Source organism: Pleurodeles waltl, chromosome 1_1, assembly GCF_031143425.1.
Source record: "Pleurodeles waltl isolate 20211129_DDA chromosome 1_1, aPleWal1.hap1.20221129, whole genome shotgun sequence".
Lineage (NCBI taxonomy): Eukaryota > Metazoa > Chordata > Amphibia > Caudata > Salamandridae > Pleurodeles > Pleurodeles waltl.
The window spans coordinates 19,395,873-19,422,680 of record NC_090436.1 but is presented as its reverse complement, the minus strand read 5'-3'; the positions used below and the strand labels follow the sequence as shown (position 1 = coordinate 19,422,680).

General features: G+C 53.3%; 1 protein-coding gene across 1 annotated transcript in view; it reads left to right on the top strand.

Annotated features, from left to right (window-relative positions):
- The window catches only part of LOC138255404 (dedicator of cytokinesis protein 2-like), a 1,984,107-nt gene that overhangs the window by 1,615,522 nt on the left and 341,777 nt on the right, over positions 1-26,808 (top strand). The window contains exons 32-33 of the mRNA XM_069205837.1: positions 8,800-8,900; positions 23,757-23,815. Coding sequence (XP_069061938.1) covers positions 8,800-8,900; positions 23,757-23,815 — 160 coding nt within the window. The remainder of the gene's footprint in view (positions 1-8,799; positions 8,901-23,756; positions 23,816-26,808) is intronic.

Sequence of the window (26,808 nt, the reverse complement as noted above, 5' to 3'; positions counted from 1 at the left end):
AGTATCACAGAGACATCTCCAGCCTCCCCGAGGCCAGTGATGCACACTCGTCTGGTGCAGGGACCCTCCCTGTCCCAACAGCATCCCACAGACATCTCCAGCCTCCTCCAGGCCAGTGATGCACACTCGTCTGGTGCAGGGACCCTCCCTGTCCCAACAGCATCCCACAGACATCTCCAGCCTCCTCCAGGCCAGTGATGCACACTCGTCTAGTGCAGGGACCCTCCTTGTCCCAACAGCATCCCACAGACATCTCCAGCCTCCTCCAGGCCAGTGATGCACACTCGTCTGGTGCAGGGACCCTCCCTGTCCCAACAGCATCACACAGGCTTCTCCAGCCTCCCTCCAGGACAGTGATGCACACTCGTCTGGGGCAGGGACTCTCTCTGTCCCAACAGTATCATTTCACACAGACTTATCTAGCCTCCATCCAGGCGAGTGATACACACTTGTCTGGTGCAGGGACCCTCCCTGTCCCAACAGCATCCCACAGACATCTCCAGCCTCCTCCAGGCCAGTGATGCACACTCGTATGGGGCAGGGACCCTCCCTGTCCCAACAGCATCCCACAGACATCTCCAGCCTCCTCCAGGCCAGTGATGCACACTCGCCTGGTGCAGGGACCCTCCCTGTCCCAACAGCATCCCACAGACATCTCCAGCCTCCATCCAGGGCAGTGATGCACACTCATCTGGGGCAGGGACTCTCTCTGTCCAAACAGTATCATCCCACACAGGCATCTCCAGCCTCCATCCAAGCCAGTGATGCACACTCGTCTGGTGCAGGGACCCTCCCTGTCCCAACAGCATCACACAGACATCTCCAGCCTCCATCCAGGCCAGTGATGCACACTTGTCTTGTGCAGGGACCCTCTCTGTCCCAGCAGCATCCCACAGATATCTCCAGCCTCCATCCAGGCCGGTGTTGCACACTCGTCTGGGGCAGGGACTCTCTCTGTCCAAACAGCATCACACAGACATCTCCAGCCTCCTCCAGGCCAGTGATGCACACTCGTCTGGGGCAGGGACTCTCTCTGTCCAAACAGTATCATCTCACACAGGCATCTCCAGCCTCCTCCAGGCCAGTGATGCACACTCGTCTGGGGCAGGGACTCTCTCTGTCCCAACAGCATCACAGAGACATCTCCAGCCTCCCTCGAGGACAGTGATGCACACTCGTCTGGAGCAGGGACTCTCTCTGTCCCAACAGCATCCCACAGACATCTCCAGCCACCCTCCAGGCCAGTGATGCACACTCGTCTGAGGCAGGGGACCTTCCCTGTCCAAACAGTATCATCTCACACAGACATCTCCAGCCTACATCCAGGCCAGTGATGCACTCTCTTCTGAGGCATGAGACCTCTGTCCCAACAGCATCATCTCACGCAGGCATCTCCAGCCTCCATCCAGGCCAGTGATGCACACTCGTCTGAGGCAGGGACTCTCCCTGTCCCAAGAGCATCACACAGACATCTCCAGCCTCCTCCAGGCCAGTGATGCACACTCGTCTGGGGCAGGGACTCTCTCTGTCCCAACAGCATCACACAGACATCTCCAGCCTCCTCCAGGCCAGTGATGCACACTCGTCTGGAGCAGGGACCCTCTCTGTCCCAACAGCTTCCCACAGACATCTCCAGCCTCCATCCAGGCCAGTGATGCACACTCGTCTGGGGCAGGGACTCTCTCTGTCCAAACAGCATCACACAAACATCTCCAGCCTCCATCCAGGCCAGTGATGCAAACTCGTCTGGTGCAGGGACCCTCCCTGTCCCAACAGCATCACACAGACATCTCCAACCTCCATCCAGGCCAGTGATGCACAGGGACCCTCCCTGTCCCAACAGCATCACACAGACATCTCCAGCTTCCTCCAGGCCAGTGATGCACACTCGTCTGGGGCAGGGACCCTCTCTGTCCCACCAGCATCCCACAGACATCTCCAGCCTCCTCCAGGCCAGTGATGCACACTCGTCTGGGGCAGGGACTCTCTCTGTCCCAACAGCATCACAGAGACATCTCCAGCCTCCCTCGAGGACAGTGATGCACACTCGTCTGGAGCAGGGACTCTCTCTGTCCCAACAGCATCCCACAGACATCTCCAGCCACCCTCCAGGCCAGTGATGCACACTCGTCTGAGGCAGGGGACCTTCCCTGTCCAAACAGTATCATCTCACACAGACATCTCCAGCCTACATCCAGGCCAGTGATGCACTCTCTTCTGAGGCATGAGACCTCTGTCCCAACAGCATCATCTCACGCAGGCATCTCCAGCCTCCATCCAGGCCAGTGATGCACACTCGTCTGAGGCAGGGACTCTCCCTGTCCCAAGAGCATCACACAGACATCTCCAGCCTCCTCCAGGCCAGTGATGCACACTCGTCTGGGGCAGGGACTCTCTCTGTCCCAACAGCATCACACAGACATCTCCAGCCTCCTCCAGGCCAGTGATGCACACTCGTCTGGAGCAGGGACCCTCTCTGTCCCAACAGCTTCCCACAGACATCTCCAGCCTCCATCCAGGCCAGTGATGCACACTCGTCTGGGGCAGGGACCCTCCCTGTCCCAACAGCATCACACAGACATCTCCAGCTTCCTCCAGGCCAGTGATGCACACTCGTCTGGGGCAGGGACCCTCTCTGTCCCACCAGCATCCCACAGACATCTCCAGCCTCCTCCAAGCCAGTGATGCACACTCGTCTGGGGCAGGGACTCTCTCTGTCCCAACAGTATCATTTCACGCAGACTTCTCCAGCCTCCCTCCAGCCCAGTGATGCACACTCGTCTGGGGCAGGGACTCTCCCTGTCCTAACAGCATCACACAGACATCTCCAGCCTCCATCCAGGCCAGTGATGCACACTCATCTGGTGCAGGGACCCTCCCTGTCCCAACAGCATCACACAGACATCTCCAGCCTCCTCCAGGCCAGTGATGCACACTCGTCTGGGGCAGGGACCCTCCCTGTCCCAACAGCATCGCACAGACATCTCCAGCCTCCATCCAGGCCAGTGATGCACACTCGTCTGGTGCAGGGACTCTCTCTCTATCCCAACAGCATCACACAGACATCTCCAGCCTCCCTCCAGGCCAGTGATGCACACTCGTCTGGGGCAGGGACCCTCCCTGTCCCTACAACATCACACAGACATCTCCAGCCTCCATCCAGGCCAGTGATGCACACTAATCTGGGGCGGGGGACCCTCCCTGTCCCAACAGCATCACACAGACATCTCCAGCCTCTTCCAGGCCAGTGATGCACACTTGTCTGGTGCAGGGACCCTTCCTGTCCCAACAGCATCACACAGACATCTCCAGCCTCCCTCCAGGCCAGTGATGCACACTCGTCTGGGGCAGGGACCCTCCCTGTCCCTACAACATCACACAGACATCTCCAGCCTCCATCCAGGCCAGTGATGCACACTAATCTGGGGCGGGGGACCCTCCCTGTCCCAACAGCATCACACAGACATCTCCAGCCTCTTCCAGGCCAGTGATGCACACTTGTCTGGTGCAGGGACCCTTCCTGTCCCAACAGCATCCCACAGACATCTCCAGCCTCCTCCAGGCCAGTGATGCACACTCGTCTGGGGCTGGGACCCTCCCTGTCCCAACAGCATCACACAGACATCTCCAGCCTCCATCCAGGCCAGTGACGCACACTCGTCTGGGGCAGGGACTCTCTCTGTCCCAACAGCATCACAGAGACATCTCCAGCCTCCCTCGAGGACAGTGATGCTCAGTCATCTGGGGCAGGGACTCTCTCTGTCCCAACAGCATCCCACAGACATCTCCAGCCACCCTCCAGGCCAGTGATGCACACTCGTCTGAGGCTGGGGACCTTCCCTGTCCAAACAGTATCATCTCACACAGACATCTCCAACCTCCATCCAGGCCAGTGATGCACTCCTTCTGAGGCAGGAGACCTCTGTCCCAACAGCATCATCCCACGCAGGCATCTCCATCCTCCATCCAGGCCAGTGATGCACACTCGTCTGAGGCAGGGACTTTCCCTGTCCCAAGAGCATCACACAGACATCTCCAGCCTCCTCCAGGCCAGTGATGTACACTCGTCTGAGGTAGGGACTCTCCCAGTCCCAAGAGCATCACACAGACATCTCCAGCCTCCATCCAGGCCAGTGATGCACACTCGTCTGAGGCAGGGACTCTCCCTGTCCCAAGAGCATCACACAGACATCTCCAGCCTCCTCCAGGCCAGTGATGCACACTCGTCTGGGGCAGGGACCCTCTCTGTCCCAACAGCATCCCACAGATATCTCCAGCCTCCTCCAGGCCAGTGATGCACACTCGTCTGGGGCAGGGACCCTCTCTGTCCCAACAGCATCCCACAGACATCTCCAGCCTCCTCCAGGCCAGTGATGCACACTCGTCTGGTGCAGGGGACCCTCCCTGTCCAAACAGCATCACACAGACATCTCCAGCCTCCTCCAGGCCAGTGATGCACACTCGTCTGGGGCAGGGGACCCTCCCTGTCCAAACAGTATCACACAGACATCTCCAGCCTCCATCCAGGCCAGTGATGCACACTCGTCTGAGGCAGGGACTCTCCCTGTCCCAACAGCATCCCACAGACATCTCCAGCCTCATCCAGGCCAGTGATACACACTCGTCTGAGGCAGGGGGTCCTTCCTGTCCCAACAGCATCACACAGGGATCTCCAGCCTCCATCCAAGCCAGGGATGATGGCCAGAAAGGAAACCTGAAGGCAAAGCTCTGTAGAAATGAATAAACAAAGATCAGCTCTAGAGATGGAGAGAGCGGTGGGTGATGGTAGATACTGAACACAGCCCTGGTCCCTCGGGCTCTTTAACTCCATAGGTATCAGCCCCCGTGAAGAGCATCCCTCCAGCTAGAAGCAGATGCCTTTACGATCAGCTTTCAAGGGGTGACACCTGAGCGGGCACCCCAATCCCCAGGCTTCACCTTGTGTATTTGACAATCTTATCAGAAGCGCCTTCTACCAGATTTCATGATACAATATTGAGCAGAATCTTAAACATGTCTTCTGCATGTGCAGCAGTGCATACAGAGTTACACATATGAGCATCGGAAAGTGTGTATTTCCCAACACATTGAATTCTGAAAACCACCAACTTCTCACACGTTGAGCATGTTACATACACATGTATGACTGCCTAAAGCTGTGTGTTCAAGGAAAACATATGACACAGCATTCTCACTAAACAAAAGCAGAAGTCAAGAGAGGTAAATACCCCTCTAAGTGTGGGCAAAGCAGCATGAGATGTCATTGCACACGTGAAATACGTGATTATGGCCCTCATTCTGACCCTGGCGGTCCTAAACCACCAGGGCCGCGGGCAACGGAAGCACCGCCAACAGGCTGGCGGTGCTTCATTGCCCATTCTGACCGCGGCGGTAAAGCCGCGGTCAGAAAAGGGGATCCGGCGGTTTCCCGCCGGAATACCCCTGGCAGGGCTGAACCTCCATGGCGGCGCTGCAAGCAGCGCCGCCATGGGGATTCCGACCCCCTTCCCGCCAGCCTGTTTCTGACGGTTTTGACCGCCAGAAACAGGATGGCGGGAACGGGTGTCCTGGGGCCCCCTAACAGGGCCCGAGCATGATTTTCACTGTCTGCATAGCAGACAGTGTAAATCGCGACGGGTGCAACTGCACCCGTCGCACCCCTGCAACACCGCCGGCTCCATTCGGAGCCGGCCTCTGTGTTGCAGGGCCTTTCCCGCTGGGCCGGCGGGCGCTCCTTTGGCGGGCACCCGCCGGCCCAGCGGGAAAGCCAGAATGGCCGCCGCTGTCTTTTGACCGCGGAGCGGCCAAATGGCGGTGACCACATGGCGGGCGGCTACCGCCGCCCGCCGCGGTCAGAATGACCGCCTATGTGTTCAATAAATCACAGTTTTGTGCTAAATAATCAAACTGTGGTGTAACCCCATCAACAGTCAAAGCTTTCTGAACATTAGGGGCTCAGGACAAAACCTCGTATCCTTTCGGAACCATTTAGTATAATGAATAAAACACAAAAGATTAAATAAACATGCATTTTAATTCAATATGTCATGAATACAGAAGGGGCCCCAAGCCTCGATAGTAATTAGTTGAAGCATATGTTTTTATTTAAAAAACAGTTTTTGGATTGCTTATAACTTTGGCAACCCCTTGGCGAATCTTCACCACACTTTAAAAAAACCTATAAACTGCGTGTGCCAAGTTTGGTGCAGGCGGACAATGTTATGGTATGTTGATTTGTATAGTGCACTACTCACCCGAGAGGGTATCCAGGCGCTTGGGCACAGGTGTAGCGCTGTGGTCCCCAAGGTGCTTATACAAGGAGCCGTGTCTTAAGCTTCTTGCGGACTCAGTAACTGAGGCGGAGGCTCTGACGTCTATAGGGAGGTCAGTCCATGTCTTGGGTGCTATGTAAGAGAATGAGCGACCTCCAGTTTTGCTTTTGCACATGTGAGGCGCGTGTGCGGGAGTGAGGCACAGCGTAGGTGGCCGGTGCGTTGGTGAAAGTCTATGTAGCTGTTCAGGTCATGAGGCCACTTTAATGGCAGATGGATACTCAAAGAAAACTTCTTCCTTGAAACCTGAATATTCCTCATTTTCCCCAGGAATAACAAGAAAATGAGTCAAAATGTAGCAGATATTGTTGTGCCCGCCTTCATTTCCATTCTTTACCAGTTTAATGAATTTGTCCTTCTAATTTTTAGAGATTGCGCAGTATTGTGAGGCAATGTGCAAGAGGCATATTTCGGTTAAGTCTGGGTGAAATGAAATTTTAATTATGCTGGAGTAATCAGAATAATTTCACTAATTACTCATTACTTTTGAGATGCAAAACTATGCAATTACGCCAATTTAAGTACTTAAGAGTAATTTTGGGGAAACTTCCTACCTCAGGACACAGGAACAATGAAGCAAAGGGCATATTTACAAGCCCCTTGCGCCTACTTGTGCCACATTAGTGTCATCATTTTTACGCTAATGTGGCGTTAAGGAGGCATTTTCGTCGCGCCATATTTACAAAGTGGCACAATGCAAGCATTTGTAACCCCGTGCACCACATTTTTTATGCTATTGGCCTAACGTGCACCATGGTGTGCCACATTGGCACACATGGTGTTGTTGGGGTGGGCAAAGGGGCGCAATAAAAATGGCACATCATCTATGATGTCCTGAGAGAGCCAGGGCCTGCCGGCTACTACTGCTGGTGTCCAGTTCCATTTATTGCTAATTTCTTAGCACAGAATGCATCCTTGGGCCTTTTTGGACATGAGGGTGCATTTTGCAGAAAACAGCGGTAAATCCTGGATTACGCTTCACATGTAATTATGCACATATTCCGAGTAATTTGGAGGAAGCTACGAGTAATTACGCTAGAGAGGATTACGCCACTTAGTCCCACCCCTAATTTCTGATCCCTATTTGTGACCAGCAGAAAGCTGAACAACCCCAAGTCCAGAATCCGAGTGAGTAGCACTGACCCATCCGGTGTTCGGGGCCAGGGACTGAGCACCGAAGGACACTTTGCAAACAATCTGTTGTGTTAAAATTCTGCATCATTCACATGTGTGTTTCCTGTCTGGGGCAGCTCAGGCTAGCAGTCAGGCCACATTACAAACAGCACAGAGTGTGTCTAAATTACAGGCCAGTGACATCACCCGTCTTCTTTTGTGTATTTTCTATTGTGAATCTGGTGTGGGTGTTTTTACTGTTTGACCTTTGTTTCGATTTTTCATATTATAATATATTCAGAAATATTATCAAAGTGTAGTGTTTTTAGTATAACTCACAACCCTGATTGGACATTCACAGTTTTATTGTAGCTTACCCTGACCTTCTAAGCCTCGACTTCTGACGAAGGACTGCAGCAAGAGTCATAGGACAGCTTCCATCACAGACTGAGGACCAGTGACTGAGGATCCAGTGACTGAGGACCAGTGGCTGACGACCACTGACCAAGAACCCAGTGACTGAGGACCCAGTGACTGAGGATCAAGTGACTGAGGATCAGTGACTGAGGACCAGTGGCTGACGACCAGTGGCTGACGACCAGTGACTGAGGACCCAGTGACGGAGGATCAGTGACAGGTGACCTAGTGACTGAGGGCCAGTAACTGAGAACCAGTGGCTGACAACCAGTGACTGAGAACCCAGTGATGGAGATCCAGTGACTGAGGACCCAGTGACTGAGGACCCACTGACTGAGAACCTAGTGACTGAGGACTAGTGACTGAGGACCCAGTGACTGAGGACCAGTGACTGAGGGCCAGTAGCTGATGACCAGTGACTGAGAACCCAGTGACGGAGGACCTTGTGACTGAGGACCAGTGGCTGACAACTAGTGACTAAGAACTCAGTGTCGGAGGGCCAGTGACTGAGTACCCAGTGACTGAGGACCCAGTGACTGTGGACCAGTGACGGAGGACTAGTGCCTGACAACCAATGACTGAGGACCCAGTGACTGAGGACCAGTGACTGAAGACCCAGTGACTGAGGAGCTAGTGACTGAGGGCCAGTGGCTGACGACCAGTGGCTGAGAACCCTGTGACTGAGGACCAGTGACTGAAGACCCAGTGACTGTGGACCAGTGACGGAGGACCAGTGACTGAGAACCCAGTGACGGAGGACCATTGATTAAGGATCAGTGACTGAGGACCCAGTGACGGAGGACGTGCTGTGCAGAGGGGGCCACCCTCCAAACTCATCCAGGTCACGTGCTGTGCTGAGGGGCCCCCATGGAGCTCGGGGCCCTTGTTATGCTCCTGCCACCACCCTACTAACCTGCTCCCGTCTGTTCATTCGCAGCTCTGGAATAACTTCTTCCACCTGGCCGTGGCCTTCCTGACCCAGGAGTCCCTGCAGCTGGAGAACTTCTCCCAGGCGAAGCGCACTTCCATCATCTGCAAGTGAGTGGCCCAGAGGCCGGCGCTGACCCGGCGGTGGGGTGGGGAGCGTGAAATCCTGGGCCGTCCTGTCTGAAGTCTTCTCAGGGGTCACATGCCGGCCGGCCCTGGATTTCAGACAGAAATAATATCATCAATGTTTTGTGGGGTTCAACCCCGGCCTCCCCTAAACTCTTTCCATCACTATGTGCAAGAGGCGGGGCCGGCTGTAGGGGGAAGGGACAGGTGCGGCCGCACTGGGCGCTGACCTAGAGGGGCGGGGCTGTTGTTGAACAAGAAGATTTAAAAGCACCTGCTGCAGAGTACCTTGTGCCTCCAGCTTTCAGGCAGCAATAAAAATGTCACGATAACTCTTGTGATTAATGCTCCTGAGAGACAGAGATCAGAGTTTTGGGGTTGACTCTCCATAAAGTAGCTTAGAGGGTTAATGTACTTGTTTCAAAGAACAGATCTATTTTTTATGTAAATAGCTGAGTGGATTAGTAAAGCCAGCCTTTACCAGTGCTTTAAAACTAATGAAATGTAGGTGAGAGAGGAGCTATGGAGACATGAGGGCCACTTTTGCCGGGTGGCAGTGAGGGAATCTGAGGAAGAGGTCATAGAATGGGGGGGGGGTGCCAAAAAATTGTGGCACTGGGTGCCTACGGAGCTAAACCCAGCAGCTAGCTTCAAGCGTGACGTCGCAGTACAGCACTCCCGGATTATACAAGGAGCCGTCCGTAGAAAGTGCAGCGCACTGTCGCTCTGTACAGGGACTTAGGGCCTGATTTAGATATTGGCGGACAAGTTATTCCATAAAAAGCATGACATATAGCCCATCCGCCAAAATCTAAATCCCATTGTATCCTATGGGATTGATATTTCAGCGAACAGGATATCCGTCACCATAGTGACGGAGCAAGCCGTCCGACAAAATATAAATCAGGCCCTTGGCTGTGTGTTACTGGGTAAGGGGGAGGGGCGACTTTTTGGTCAAAGTGATTTTCATGCTCAAAAGTTCCCATGCTTATAATGAGAAAAGCAAAACTACAAATCCCATCATGCCACTCGCTCTTTTTACAGAAGCTTGGACTGCTGACGTGTCCTAACACTGAGCGCCTAGTGACAATAGGACAGTCAATCACATGCTGAGGGCACAGGCCAAGGAAAAATAATGCCCCTTCCTTCATCCCGAGGCTACAGGACAAGTGAAGAGAAAACTGTGCAGTCCATCCTGTGGCCACAGGATAAGTGAAGTGGAAGCTGTCCTGTACATCTGGCGGCCACAGGGCAAGTGAAGCATAGACTGTAGTACACCCTGCCGTCACAGGATAAGTAAAACCAGGAATGAGTAGTACACCCTGTAGTCACAGCATAAGTGAAACCAAGAATGAGTAGTACACCCTGCCGTCACAGGATAAGTGAAACCAAGAATGAGTAGTACACCCTGTGGCCACAGGATAAGTGAATCCAAGAATGAGTAGTACACCCTGCCGTCACAGGATAAGTGAAACCAATAATGAGTAGTACACCCTGCCGTCACAGGATAAGTGAAACCAAGAATGAGTAATACACCCTGTGGCCACAGGATAAGTGAATCCAAGAATGAGTAGTACACCCTGCCGTCACAGGATAAGTGAAAGCAAGAATGAGTAGTACACCCTGCCGTCACAGGATAAGTGAAACCAAGAATGAGTTGTACACATGCTGTCACAGGATAAGTGAAACCAAGAATGAGAGGTACACCCTGCAGTCACGGGATAAGTGAAACCAAGAATGGGTAGTACACCCTGCCGTCACAGGATAAGTGAAACTAAGAATGAGTAGTACATCCTGTGGCACAGGATAAGTACTGTGGAGTACATCCTATGGCCACAGGATAAGTAAAGGGAAGACTGTGCAGTGCATCCTGTGGTACAGGATAAGTAAAGGGAAGACTGTGCAGTGCCTCCTGTGGCACAGGATAAGTAGAGGGAAGACTGTGCAGTGCATCCTGTGGCACAGGATAAGTAAAAGGAAAACTGTGCAGTGCATCCTGTGGCACAGGATAAGTAAAGGGAAGACTGTGCAGTGCATCCTGTGGCACAGGATAAGTAAAAGGAAGACTGTGCAGTGCATCCTGTGGCACAGGATAAGTAAAGGGAAGACTGCGCAGTGCATCCTGTGGCACAGGATAAGTAAAGGGAAGACTGCGCAGTGCATCCTGTGGCTCAGGATAAGTAAAAGGAAGACTGCGCAGTGCATCCTGTGGCACAGGATAAGTAAAAGGAAGACTGCACAGTGCATCCTGTGGCTCAGGATAAGTACTGTGGAGTACATCCTCTGGCACAGGATAAGTAAAGGGAAGACTGCGCAGTGCATCCTGTGGCACAGGATAAGTAAAAGGAAGACTGTGGAGTACATCCTCTGGCACAGGATAAGTAAAGGGAAGACTGTGAGGTGCATCCTGTTGCACAGTATAAGTAAAAGTAAGACTGTGCAGTGCTTCCTGTGGCACAGGATAGGTAAAAGGAAGACTGTGCAGTGCCTCCTGTGGCACAGGATAAGTAAAGGGAGGACTGTGCAGTGCATCCTGTGGCACAGGATAAGTAAAGGGAAGACTGTGCAGTGCAACCTGTGGCACAGGATAAGTAAAAGGAAGACTGTGCATTACATCCTGTTGCACAGGATAAGTAAAGGGAAGACTGTGCATTGCATCCTGTGGCACAGGATAAGTAAAGGGAAGACTGTGCAGTGCTTCCTGTGGCACAAGATAAGTAAAAGGAAGACGGTGCAGTGCCTCCTGTGGCACAGGATAAGTAAAGGGAAGACTGTGCATTGCATCCTGTGGCACAGGATACGTAAAGGGAAGACTGTGCAGTGCCTCCTGTGGCACAGGATAAGTAAAGGGAAGACGGTGAAGTGCCTCCTGTGGCACAGGATAGGTAAAGGGAAGACTGTGCAGTGCATCCTGTGGCACAGGATACGTAAAGGGAAGACTGTGCAGTGCTTCCTGTGGCACGGAATAAGTACTACGGAGTACATCCTGTGGCACAGGATAAGTAAAGGGAAGACTGTGCAGTGCATCCTGTGGCACAGGGTAAGTAAAAGGAAGACTGTGCAGTGCCTCCTGTGGCACAGGATAAGTAAAGGGAGTACTGTGCAGTGCATCCTGTGGTACAGGATAAGTAAAGGGAGGACTGTGCAGTGCATCCTGTGGTACAGGATAAGTAAAGGAAAGACTGTGCAGTGCCTCCTGTGGCACAGGATAAGTAAAGGGAGGACTGTGCAGTGCATCCTGTGGTACAGGATAAGTAAAGGGAAGACGGTGCAGTGCCTCCTGTGGCACAGGATACGTAAAGGGAAGACTGTGCAGTGCCTCCTGTGGTACAGGATAAGTAAAGGAAAGACTGCGCAGTGCCTCCTGTGGCACAGGATACGTAAAGGGAAGACTGTGCAGTGCATCCTGTGGCACAGGATACGTAAAGGAAAGACTGCGCAGTGCATCCTGTGGCACAGGATAAGTACTGTGGAGTACATCCTGTGGCACAGGATAAGTAAAGGAAAGACTGCGCAGTGCCTCCTGTGACACAGGATACGTAAAGGGAAGACTGTGCAGTGCATCCTGTGGCACAGGATAAGTAAAGGGAAGACTGCGCAGTGCATCCTGCGGCACAGGATATGTAAAGGGAAGACTATGCAGTGCCTCCTGTGGCACAGGATAAGTACTGTGGAGTACATCCTGTGGCACAGGATAAGTAAAGGGAAGACTGTGCAGTGCATCCTGTGGCACAGGATAAGTAAAGGGAGGACTGTGCAGTGCATCCTGTGGCACAGGATACGTAAAGGGAAGACTGTGCAGTGCCTCCTGTGGCACAGGATAAGTACTGTGGAGTACATCCTGTGGCACAGGATAAGTAAAGGGAAGACTGTGCAGTGCATCCTGTGGCACAGGATACGTAAAGGGAGGACTGTGCAGTGCCTCCTGTGGCACAGGATACGTAAAGGGAAGACTGTGCAGTGCATCCTGTGGCACAAGATAAGTAAAAGGAAGACTGTGCAGTGCATCCTGTGGCACAGGATAAGTAAAGGGAAGACTGTGCAGTGCATCCTGTGGCACAGGATAAGTAAAAGGAAGACTGTGCAGTGCATCCTGTGGCACAGGATAAGTAAAGGGAAGACTGCGCAGTGCATCCTGTGGCATAGGATAAGTAAAGGGAAGACTGCGCAGTGCATCCTGTGGCTCAGGATAAGTAAAAGGAAGACTGCACAGTGCATCCTGTGGCACAGGATAAGTAAAAGGAAGACTGCACAGTGCATCCTGTGGCTCAGGATAAGTACTGTGGAGTACATCCTCTGGCACAGGATAAGTAAAGGGAAGACTGCGTAGTGCATCCTGTGGCACAGGATAAGTAAAAGGAAGACTGTGGAGTACATCCTCTGGCACAGGATAAGTAAAGGGAAGACTGTGAGGTGCATCCTGTTGCACAGTATAAGTAAAAGTAAGACTGTGCAGTGCTTCCTGTGGCACAGGATAGGTAAAAGGAAGACTGTGCAGTACCTCCTGTGGCACAGGATAAGTAAAGGGAGGACTGTGCAGTGCATCCTGCGGCACAGGATAAGTAAAGGGAAGACTGTGCAGTGCAACCTGTGGCACAGGATAAGTAAAAGGAAGACTGTGCATTACATCCTGTGGCACAGGATAAGTAAAGGGAAGACTGTGCATTGCATCCTGTGGCACAGGATAAGTAAAGGGAAGACTGTGCAGTGCTTCCTGTGGCACAAGATAAGTAAAAGGAAGACGGTGCAGTGCCTCCTGTGGCACAGGATAAGTAAAGGGAAGACTGTGCATTGCATCCTGTGGCACAGGATACGTAAAGGGAAGACTGTGCAGTGCCTCCTGTGGCACAGGATAAGTAAAGGGAAGACGGTGAAGTGCCTCCTGTGGCACAGGATAGGTAAAGGGAAGACTGTGCAGTGCATCCTGTGGCATAGGATACGTAAAGGGAAGACTGTGCAGTGCTTCCTGTGGCACGGAATAAGTACTACGGAGTACATCCTGTGGCACAGGATAAGTAAAGGGAAGACTGTGCAGTGCATCCTGTGGCACAGGGTAAGTAAAAGGAAGACTGTGCAGTGCCTCCTGTGGCACAGGATAAGTAAAGGGAGGACTGTGCAGTGCATCCTGTGGTACAGGATAAGTAAAGGGAGGACTGTGCAGTGCATCCTGTGGTACAGGATAAGTAAAGGAAAGACTGCGCAGTGCCTCCTGTGGCACAGGATAAGTAAAGGGAGGACTGTGCAGTGCATCCTGTGGTACAGGATAAGTAAAGGGAAGACGGTGCAGTGCCTCCTGTGGCACAGGATACGTAAAGGGAAGACTGTGCAGTGCCTCCTGTGGTACAGGATAAGTAAAGGAAAGACTGCGCAGTGCCTCCTGTGGCACAGGATACGTAAAGGGAAGACTGTGCAGTGCATCCTGTGGCACAGGATACGTAAAGGAAAGACTGCGCAGTGCATCCTGTGGCACAGGATAAGTACTGTGGAGTACATCCTGTGGCACAGGATAAGTAAAGGAAAGACTGAGCAGTGCCTCCTGTGACACAGGAAACGTAAAGGGAAGACTGTGCAGTGCATCCTGTGGCACAGGATAAGTAAAGGGAAGACTGCGCAGTGCATCCTGCGGCACAGGATATGTAAAGGGAGGACTGTGCAGTGCCTCCTGTGGCACAGGATAAGTACTGTGGAGTAAATCCTGTGGCACAGGATAAGTAAAGGGAAGACTGGGCAGTGCATCCTGTGGCACAGGATAAGTAAAGGGAGGACTGTGCAGTGCATCCTGTGGCACAGGATACGTAAAGGGAAGACTGTGCAGTGCCTCCTGTGGCACAGGATAATTACTGTGGAGTACATCCTGTGGCACAGGATAAGTAAAGGGAAGACTGTGCAATGCATCCTGTGGCACAGGATACGTAAAGGGAGGACTGTGCAGTGCCTCCTGTGGCACAGAATACGTAAAGGGAAGACTGTGCAGTGCATCCTGTGACACAGGATAAGTAAAGGGAAGACTGTGCAGTGCATCCTGTGGCACAGGATAAGTAAAGGGAGGACTGTGCAGTGCATCCTGTGGTACAGGATAAGTAAAGGGAAGACTGTGCAGTGCCTCCTGTGGCACAGGATAAGTACTGTGGAGTACATCCTGTGGCACAGGATAAGTAAAGGGAAGACTGTGCAGTGCATCCTGTGGCACAGGATAAGTAAAGGGAGGACTGTGCAGTGCCTCCTGTGGCACAGGATACGTAAAGGGAAGACTGTGCAGTGCATCCTGTGGCACAGGATAAGTAAAGGGAAGACTGCGCAGTGCATCCTGTGGAACAGGATACGTAAAGGGAGGACTGTGCAGTGCATCCTGTGGCAAAGGATAAGCAAAGGGAAGACTGTGCAGTGCATCCTGTGGCACAGGATAAGTACTGTGGAGTACATCCTGTGGCACAGGATAAGTAAAGGGAAGACTGTGCAGTGCCTCCTGTGGCACAGGATAAGTAAAGGGAAGACGGTGCAGTGCCTCCTGTGGCACAGGATAAGTAAAGGGAGGACTGTGCAGTGCATCCTGTGGCACAGGATAAGTAAAGGGAGGACTGTGCAGTGCATCCTGTGGCACAGGATAAGTAAAGGGAAGACTGTGCAGTGCATCCTGTGGCACAGGATAAGTAAAGGGAAGACTGTGCAGTGCATCCTGTGGCACAGGATAAGTAAAGGGAAGACTGTGCAATGCATCCTGTGGCACAGGATAAGTAAAGGGAAGACGGTGCAGTGCCTCCTGTGGCACAGGATAAGTAAAGGGAGGACTGTGCAGTGCATCCTGTGGCACAGGATAAGTAAAGGGAGGACTGTGCAGTGCATCCTGTGGCACAGGATAAGTAAAGGGAAGACTGTGCAGTGCATCCTGTGGCACAGGATAAGTAAAGGGAAGACTGTGCAGTGCATCCTGTGGCACAGGATAAGTAAAGGGAAGACTGTGCAATGCATCCTGTGGCACAGGATAAGTAAAGGGAAGACGGTGCAGTGCCTCCTGTGGCACAGGATAAGTAAAGGGAGGACTGTGCAGTGCATCATGTGGCTCCAGAGTAAGTGAAATGAAACCTGCCTCGTACAGCGGAGGCCACAGACCAGGTGACAGGAATCTCATCTTGTCCACCCTGAGGCCACTGGCCCACCAGAGAGAGGAGCGCCCGGCAGCCCTGAGGTGCCACAGCACGTAAGGATGCACCCACAAGCACACTGGTGGGCACTGTCTCAGTGTGCAGGCCTCCGAGGGAGAGTGTGGGCACCATGGCACTGAGCAGGCCCAACAGGAGCACTGGCCTCACCCTCCGCGGTCCTGGGGCAACGGGCATGATGTTGGGCTCACTCCTCCAGAGTCCAGAGGAAGAGGTCCTGGCACCAGAGGGGCGGAGCCTCCACAATCCCACACAAGGTCAGGGAACCGGGTACTGTGGACAAGTGGAAGCCTCGTGGAGAGGGTAACCCCGCCAGGCCACACACCCTCACGTGTGCTGCTGTCTGGCACGCTAGAGGTTTTTGTGGATCCAGGGTCAATAAACTGAAGTGGGGCCCTTCATAGATCAAGAACCGGTTTCAAAGTTTATTAAAATGACCTACAGGAAGTGGGGGCCCTTGTTTGTGCCGCAGGCGGGCTACAGGAGCTGCAGGGTTCAATGAGAGACACCAGGACCATGACATTTTCAGCAGGATGGTGTGAGAGGACAGGCGAACCTCCCAGCTCTAGCAGCAGGCTGTCCCGGAGGGCCCGTTGGATGCCGCAGAGGAATCCTCCGGCTCTGGGTACGGGCTGTCCTAGCAGGACCTGTAAGAGGACAGGTGAACCCTCCGGCTCTGGGTACGGGCTCTGGGTACAGGCTGCCCTAGCAGGACCTGCCAGAGGACAGGTGAACCCTCCGGCTCTGGGTATGGGCTGTCCTAGCAGGACCTGTAAGAGGACAGGTGAACCCTCCGGCTCTGGGTACGGGCTCTGGGTACAGGCTGCCCTAGCAGGACCTGTAAGAGGACAGGTGAACCCTCCGGCTCTGGGTACGGGCTGTGCTAGCAGGACCTGTAAGAGGACAGGTGAACCCTCCGGCTCTGGGTACGGGCTGTCCTAGCAGGACCTGTAAGAGGACAGGTGAACCCTCCGGCTCTGGGTACGGGCTCTGGGTACAGGCTGCCCTAGCAGGACCTGCCAGAGGACAGGTGAACCCTCCGGCTCTGGGTACGGGCTGTGCTAGCAGGACCTGTAAGAGGACAGGTGAACCCTCCAGCTCTGGGTATGGGCTGTCCTAGCAGGACCTGCCAGAGGACAGGTGAACCCTCCGGCTCTGGGTACGGGCTCTGGGTACAGGCTGCCCTAGCAGGACCTGTAAGAGGACAGGTGAACCCTCCGGCTCTGGGTACGGGCTGTCCTAGCAGGACCTGTCAGAGGACAGGTGAACCCTCCGGCTCTGGGTACCGGCTGTACTAGCAGGACCTGAAAGAGGACAGGAGAACCCTCCGGCTCTGGGTACGGGCTGTGCTAGCAGGACCTGCCAGAGGACAGGTGAACCCTCCGGCTCTGGGTACGGGCTGTCCTAGCAGGACCTGCCAGAGAACAGGAGAACCCTCCGGCTCTGGGTACGGGCTGTGCTAGCAGGACCTGTAAGAGGACAGGTGAACCCTCCGGCTCTGGGTACGGGCTGTCCTAGCAGGACCTGCCAGAGGACAGGTGAACCCTCCGGCTCTGGGTACGGGCTGTGCTAGCAGGACCTGTAAGAGGACAGGTGAACCCTCCGGCTCTGGGTACGGGCTGTCCTAGCAGGACCTGCCAGAGGACAGGAGAACCCTCCGGCTCTGGGTACGGGCTGTGCTAGCAGGACCTGTAAGAGGACAGGTGAACCCTCCGGCTCTGGGTACGGGCTGTGCTAGCAGGACCTGCCAGAGGACAGGTGAACCCTCCGGCTCTGGGTACGGGCTGTCCTAGCAGGACCTGTAAGAGGACAGGTGAACCCTCCGGCTCTGGGTACGGGCTCTGGGTACAGGCTGCTCTAGCAGGACCTGTAAGAGGACAGGTGAACCCTCCGGCTCTGGGTACGCGCTGTCCTAGCAGGACCTGCCAGAGGACAGGAGAACCCTCCAGCTCTGGGTACGGGCTGTTCTAGCAGGACCTGCCAGAGGACAGGTGAACCCTCCGGCTCTGGGTACACACTGTCCTAGCAGGACCTGCAAGAGGACAGGTGAACCCTCCGGCTCTGGGTACGGGCTCTGGGTATGGGCTGTCCTAGGAGGACCTGCCAGAGGACAGGTGAACCCTCCGGCTCTGGGTACGGGCTGTCCTAGCAGGACCTGTAAGGGGACAGGTGAACCCTCCGGCTCTGGGTATGGGCTGTCCTAGCAGGACCTGTAAGAGGACAGGTGAACCCTCCTGCTCTGGGTACGGGCTCTGGGTACAGGCTGCCCTAGCAGGACCTGCCAGAGGACAGGTGAACCTTCCGGCTCTGGGTACGGGCTGTGCTAGCAGGACCTGCCAGAGGACAGGTGAACCCTCCGGCTCTGGGTACGGTCTATCCTAGCAGGACCTGTAAGATGACAGGTGAACCCTCCGGCTCTGGGTACGGGCTCTGGGTACAGGCTGCCCTAGCAGGACCTGTCAGAGGACAGGTAAACCCTCTGTCTCTGGGTACGGGCTGTCCTAGCAGGACCTGTAAGGGGACTGGTGAACCCTCCGGCTCTGGGTATGGGCTGTCCTAGCAGGAGCTGCCAGAGGACATGTGAACCCTCCGGCTCTGGGTACGGGCTGTCATAGCAGGACCTGCCAGAGGACAGGTGAACCCTCCGGCTCTGGGTACGGGCTGTGCTAGCAGGACCTGTAAGAGGACAGGGGACCCTCTGGCTCTGGGTACAGGCTCTGGGTACAGGCTGCCCTAGCAGGACCTGTCAGAGGACAGGTGAACCCTCCGGCTCTGGGTACGGGCTGTGCTAGGAGGACCTGTAAGAGGACAGGTGAACCCTCCGGCTCTGGGTACGGGCTGTCCTAGCAGGATCCGTCAGAGGAGAGGTGAACCCTACGGCTCTGGGTAAGGGCTGTCCGGGAAGGACCTGTCAGAGGACAGGTGAACCCTCCGGCTCTGGGTACGGGCTGTGCTAGCAGGACCTGCCAGAGGACAGGTGAACCCTACGGCTCTGGGTACGGGCTGTATTAGCAGGACCTGTAAGAGGACAGGTGAACCCTCCGGCTCTGGGTACAGGCTGTCCTAGCAGGACCTGTAAGGGAACAGGTGAACCCTCCGGCTCTGGGTACAGGCTGTCCTAGCAGGACCTGTCAGAGGACAGGTGAACCCTCCGTCTCTGGGTACGGGCTGTCCTAGCAGGACCTGTAAGGGGACAGGTGAACCCTCCGGCTCTGGGTATGGGCTGTCCTAGCAGGACCTGTAAGAGGACAGGTGAACCCTCCGGCTCTGGGTACGGGCTCTGAGTACAGGCTGCCCTACCAGGACCTGTAAGAGGACAGGTGAACCCTCCGGCTCTGGGTACGGGCTGTCCTAGCAGGACCTGTCAGAGGACAGGTGAACCCTCCGGCTCTGGGTACGGGCTGTCCTAGCAGGACCTGTAAGAGGACAGGTGAACCCTCCGGCTCTGGGTACGGGCTCTGGGTACAGGCTGCCCTAGCAGGACCTGTAAGAGGACAGGTGAACCCTCCGGCTCTGGGTACGGGCTGTCCTAGCAGGAACTGTCAGAGGACAGGTGAACCCTCCGGCTCTGGGTACGGGCTGTCCTAGCAGGACCTGTAAGAGGACAGGTGAACCCTCCGGCTCTGGGTACGGGCTCTGGGTACAGGCTGCCCTAGCAGGACCTGTAAGAGGACAGCTGAACCCTCCGGCTCTGGGTACGGGCTGTCCTAGCAGGACCTGTCAGAGGACAGGTGAACCCTCCGGCTCTGGGTACGGGCTGTCCTAGCAGGACCTGTAAGAGGACAGGTGAACCCTCCGGCTCTGGGTATGGGCTCTGGGTATGGGCTCTGGGTACAGGCTGCCCTAGCAGGACCTGTAAGAGGACAGGTGAACCCTCCGGCTCTAGGTACGGGCTCTGGGTACAGGCTGCCCTAGCAGGACCTGCCAGAGGACAGGCGAACCCTCCGGCTCTGGGTACGGGCTGTACTAGCAGGACCTGCAAGAGGACAGACGAACCCTCCGGCTCTGGGTACGGGCTGTACTAGCAGGACCTGCCAGAGGACAGGCGAACCCTCCAGCTCTGGGTACGGGCTGTCCTAGCAGGACCTGCAAGAGGACAGGCGAACCCTCCAGCTCTGGGTACGGGCTGTACTAGCAGGACCTGTAAGGGGACAGGTGAACCCTCCAGCTCTGGGTACGGGCTCTGGGTACGGGCTGTCCTAGCAGGACCTGTTGGATGCCACAGGAGAGCCCTCCGGCTCTGGGTATAGGCTGTCCTGGAAGGACCCGTCAGATGGCACAGATGAACCCTCTGACTGTCTTGGAAGGACCTCTTGGATGCCACAGGTGAACCCTCCAGCTGTCCTGGAATGACCTGTCGAGGTGAACCCTCCGGCTGCTCTCTAAGTACTAAATCTCTTCATTTCAAGGGTGAGGTTAAGTGAGCTCCTTAGATTATGAATAACTCCAGGTGGGTGATGCAAGAGACTGTCTAGGCAGGGTACTGAGGTTATGTTTTTTATTCTTGTCTTAAGCTAACGCCAATGAAGTTTTTGAGCATGGGTTGATGTGGTCAATTGTTTGTTGGTCCGGAGATAATTCTGGGCATAGAGTGAAATACTGATCTGGTGGGACTGAGATAGATGGAGTAAGTCGGGTGGTAGGAGCACTTGGAGTAGAATGAGATCTGGGTACAGAGGTTGCCCCAGAGTGCGGTAGTCAATCGTCTGCGCTAAATAACACGTAATTCTGCCCCTGGCTACGTCACAGGCACATTACTCATGCTTGAAAATAGTATTGGGTGTCCGCATGGAGCGGACGCTTAGGGCATCTACGGCGCACATCCCACGTCTTAAACTGTGAAGCGTCTCTGTGACGTATGTGGGGAACAGAGGCTGCATGACGTCACCAATTATGTAAATTAGTTCAGGGAAGATGAACAAACAGTGAGGCACTGACAGTCCAGCAGTTAAGGGTGTTGTGTTTGAGAACAAGTCAATAGATTCAGCCAGAAATGTTGTACCACCAACTTCTTTTGGAGAACAGAATCCTCTTAGGGAGCTTTCAGGGACCCGATAAGAAATACATTGTAGAATGGAAGGATCTGGTAAAAGACTCACAAAGAATGGAGGATCCAATTTATAAAAAAAGTTAGTTTGTTGTATATTAACAAGATTCTGTAATGATGTAGCACTAGGTTTGTAAAGCAGGAATTTGATATATTTCATCAATGGTGGGGGGGTTTGACATAGATCAATGGTTGTATGTCAACATTTTGTTTAGATAAATATCTACTTGCAAAGCTTTGACTGCCACTACCAACAAGAACAGTAAAAGTAAGGGAGAAAAGATTTGTTATTCTAATTCCATATCTGCTCACTTTCACAATAACTTGCAAGACAATGTTTTGGAATTGATTTATGTGCAGGTTGATATTTTAAACTGGGGGCTTATTTTCAAGCCCCTTGTGCCACCGTGCATCACTTTTTGTGACACAGCGCAGGATGAAGACACACAGCTACGAGGCCAGTTAAAGCCGCTTTGCGTGGCTTTCCATGGCCTTGTAGGTATGGAGTGAGTCAACGCAGGCTACGTAAAGCCACATTGCGTGGCTTTCCATGGCCTTGTAGGTATGGAGTGAGGCAACGCAGGCTACGTAAAGCCACACTGCGTGGCTTTCCATGGCCTTGTAGACATGGAGTGAGACAACACAGACTACGTAAAGCCACACTGTGTGGCTTTCCATGGCCTTGTAGACATGGAGTGAGACAACACAGACTACGTAAAGCCACACTGTGTGGCTTTCCATGGCCTTGTAGATATAGAGTGAGACAACGCAGGCTACGTAAAGCCACTTTGCCTGGCTTTCCATGGCCTTGTAGGTATGGAGTGAGTTAACGCAGGCTACGTAAAGCCACACTGCGTGGCTTTCCATGGCCTTGTAGGTATGGAGTGAGTTAACGCAGGCTACGTAAAGCCACACTGTGTGGCTTTCCATGGTCTTGTAGATATGGAGTGAGTCAACGCAGGCTACGTAAAGCCACACTGCGTGGCTTTCCATGGCCTTGTAGATATCGAGTGAGTCAACGCAGGCTACGTAAAACCACTTTGCCTGGCTTTCCATGGCCTTGTAGATATAGAGTGAGACAACGCAGGCTACGTAAAACCACACTGCGTGGCTTTCCATGGCCTTGTAGATATGGAGTGAGTCAACGCAGGCTACGTAAAGCCACACTGCGTGGCTTTCCATGGCCTTGTAGATATCGAGTGAGTCAACGCAGGCTATGTAAAACCACTTTGCCTGGTTTTCCATGGCCTTGTAGGTATGGAGTGAGACAAGGCAGTCGCTGCATTGCCTTACACTGCGTCAGAGAGAGCGTTCCATGGGCGTTGCTGTGGGTTTTCTTACGCAACACCCATGATTTTTCATGCTGCCCCTGATTTACAAGAATCTATAAAGCTGGTAATGCATCAAAATCTCATGCCTCCCCAGGGGAGAAACATGTTTATTTTGCCTCTTCCCTCTTTCCATGTGTCCTGCATTCTGCAGCACACATAGAAAGAGGAAAATATCTCTCAGGATTGTTTTTGTGAAGGAAGGTGCCAGTTGCAGGGATGACTGATTGTTATGGGACCAGGCAAGCTCTTCAGGTGGGGTATTCGACTCACAAGGCTATTGTGCAAGACAGTGGTCTTAACTTGTGGTCCGGGAACCCCTGGGGTTCTGTGAAGCCTACTCAGGGGCTCCATGAATACTTGTGAAATGAATAATATTGGCAGAGTAATGAAGTGTGTATAAATAAAGAAGCAAAATGTAAACTTGAAAATTGTAAAACATTCTCTAAATGTGAAGGAATCAGAAACTGGAAGCTGAATATGTAGTTATTATCCTCAGATTGATTTGTGGGAGGAGTGCAAGTGCATCAAGCAGAATATAGTATGGACCACGAGTGGCCTCAATAGAATTTAGAAATGCTCCATTCTTCCTATAAATTGTTTTAATTTTATTATGAATAATAAATAACAAAATAGCTCATCATTTGTGCATTTGTTTGCTCAATGCTTGTTTCTGTATTTTATGTCTTGTTTTGCAGTTAAAAATCATCAAAAATGCTTAGACTTTGGTCCCCGACTTCTAGTAATGACTTAGTGAGGGCCCCAGATTCTAATAATGATTCACTGGGGTCCCCAGATTCCAATAATGAATAAGTGGGGGTCCACAGAGATCAAAAAGTTAAAAAACCCTGGTGTAAGATGTACCTTGACATTGTTAAATGGTTTATACTGACCTGTCTGCACCTCCACCCCACACACTCATGAACATTATGCTATAACCTTCCAGGTACTCCATGAGCTTGGCCTCTGATAGGTGTATGTGATTTCACCTGAATTAGCCAAGGTTTTAGGGTTATAACAGTAGACCTTTCCATAATGTTGAGAAAGAATCTCTCAGGTGACACCTTCGCATGTTAAACATTAGGGTTATCTCAGGTGAGTACCTATGGTGATGGTGCATGATAGGCTCAGAGGAAGGATAGGTCATCGCTTTACGTGGATGCTGGCTTACGCCTGTAGTGATTGGTCAAGCTGCCCCCATTGATGGGTGAATAACTGGCTTATGGGCCGGTGCATTAGAAGCCCCCGGGGGTGTGACAAGGACAAAAAGGGACTCTAACCTTATCTTTCCTCCTCCTTCCCTCAGGTACGGAGACATGCGCGAGGCCATTGGATCCGCCATACGTGACATGTGGTACAGTCTGGGTAAGACACTGAACCTGCAGAAGTCACAGTCTTGTCCCTTGTTCTTCTTCAGTACAAATTGAGTTCACTCGGATTGGTTATGACTGCACACCGCATAACACGCAAACATAGTTTGCCAGTTTTTCCTCATTGTTAGCCAACAATCCTAAATCAGGGGTGACGCCCAGTAATGCCCCATGCAGACAGGAAATGTGATCAGCATTCTGTAACCAACCTTGGCTCAGACAAGAATGCTGGCCAATGAATGACAGGTGCAAAATGTTCAGGGCAGCCACATTTTACATTGTAATAAGCACATTGATATCCACATGGAACTCAAGCATGTAGCCGCCCGAAGGACCATGGTTGGGCACCTTGCTTCGTATGACAATGCTATGTTGTCGTGTTGGCGGAACCGCATGCTCAGGTCACTGTCGTCTCTACTGGCCAACGCGATAACTCCTGTCCAGCACTGGACATTGCACTCATGTCCCTCCGCTGCTGGTTCTAGACACACATTACCACACTCTAGGGGGCATATTTTTGAGCCATTGCACCACTGGAACATCACGTTTGTGGCTCACGTGATATGCAGAATACAAAGTTGTATCTGTGAGGCCACACGCAGCCACTTTGGGGGTCATTCTGACTCCCGCCGGCGGCGGTAACCGCACGCCCGGCGGGAGCCGCCGAATGACCGCACTGCGGTCAAATGACCGCAGCGGTCATTCTGAGTTTCCCGCTGGGCTGGCGGGCGACCGCCAGAAGGCCGCCCGCCCGCCCAGCGGGAAACCCCCCTTCCACGAGGATGCCGGCTCCAAATGGACCCGGCGGAGTGGAAGGGGTGCGACGGGTGCAGTTGCACCCGTCGCGATTTTCAGTGTCTGCCACGCAGACACTGAAAATCTATGTGGGGCCCTGTTAGGGGGCCCCACGACACCCTTTCCCGCCAGCCAGGTTCTGGCGGTGAAAACCGCCAGAACCAGGCTGGCGGGAAGGGGGTCGGAATCCCCATGCCGGCGCTGCTTGCAGCGCCGCCGTGGAGGATTCCTTGGGGCAGCGGGAAACCGGCGGGACACCGCCGGTTTCCCGTTTCTGACCGCGGCTGTACCTCCGCGGTCAGAATGCCCATGGAAGCACCGCCAGCCTGTTGGCGGTGCTTCCGCGGTCGTTGGCCCTGGTGGTCATGAATGACCCCCTTTGTGTTGCTTTGAAGGGCCTCATAGATATGGAGTAAGGCAAGGCAGCGCAAATCGCCGCATTGCCGTACTCTGAACTCGGAAGGCATGCCATGGGCGTTGCAGTGGGTTTTCTCATGTAATACCCATGGATTCTGATGCCTCCCCAGATTTACAGAACAATGTAGACCTGGGGATGTGCCAAACCTCAAGCCTCCTGAGGTGAGGCGTAACAAGGGCAATTTTTTTTTTTTTCTGCAGCGCAGATGGATAGAGGAACACACTTCTTAGAATTGCATTTCTGCGGGAAGGTGTCCTTTCTGCACACAAACAATCCTGCTGACTAACACAGGCACCCTTCCACCATGGTGCAACAGTGGCTGCGTTGCAGCTAGGATGCTGAGACGGCATCAGCGCAGGGGGAAAGGACAGGAAAGCACCATATTGCATAAACAAGAGCATTACTGCCTCTCGCTTCGGCACAGGGCAGCGCGGCACAGTGATTTGCTGCGCTGCCCTACGCCAAATCCCTGTAAATGACGGCCTAGGTTTGTTTCAGGGCTAAAAAAAACAAGGGTGCCTAGTCCTGATTCCACCTCAAACTTCTTTAATCACCAGACATTTCCTGCACCTTCTTCTCACTTTTGCACCTGGCTGCTTTCTCCCTTTGTGAGTTTTCTCCGTCTTTCTCTTCCTTCTTCTTTCCACTTGTGTGATTCTCCCTCTCTTGCTGTCGGAAAACGTCTGATGAGGACGAAATAGGGGCCTGTCCCCAAAAAATGAGTGCCAGTGGCCCGCACCGGCAACCACCGGCTCAAATTAAGCACCGAACACATGTTATTTTTGCAGTAATAAACCTCGGCACAGACATCGGAGCAGCAGCTGTCTGTGTTCTGGCATTAAGGCAAACAAAACTTCAAGGACAAGTTCACACTGTCTGCTAGGTACAGTAACCGCCCGTTAACCACCAATTAATTAACAATGAAGAGCATTTAACAACTGTTGCCTGGGTTACCCGCCGCTTAAGCTCTGTTTAATGATGCTCTGGTATGCAATGGGCCTCGGTGTTCTGCTGGGGCAGCGCCTCGTCCCATCCCTGCCGGAAGATCCCCTGGATGCAGGTAAGTCGGCTCTCCGACAGGGAGGGGGTGGGGGGTGTTGTGTATGTATGTTGGGGGTGTGCATGCATGTGTGAGTGTGTGCGTGAATGCAAGTGTGTGTGTGGTGCTGTTTGCATGCGTGGATGAATGTGTGTGAGTGAGTGGATGAATGTGTGTGAGTGCGTGGATGTATGGTAATGTGTATGCGTGTTGGCGTGTATGTTATGATGTGTGTGCGGATGTATGCATGAATGAATGTATGCACGAGTGTATTTATGTGTCAATGAGTGTGTGTGTGTGTGTTTTGGGGGTGTGGATGTAGCGGAGGTGGGGGGCATCTAGGGAGTTTTGGGGGATGGGAGCCTCCTATCAGTGACAGGGAAAGAATTCCCTGTCACTGATAGGGCCTACCGCCATGGTTTTCGTGGCGTTACAAATGCCACGAAAACCATGGCGGTAGGCCGAGACCTAATACTGCTAGTGGCACAATGGCGGCCGCCAGGCTGGAGATGCTCATCTCCTGCCCGGCGGCTGCTATCGCTATGGCGGTCGGAGTGGTAGATTGGTGGGTTCGCAACTCACCAATGTCATAATGTGGCGGTAATTACCGCCAGCCTGTTGGTGGTACTTCCGCCACATTAGCGCCAACCGCCGGGGTCATAATGACACCCTAAGGGGGTTATTCTAACTTTGGAGGAGGTGTTAATCCGTCCCAAAAGTGACGGAAAAGTGACGG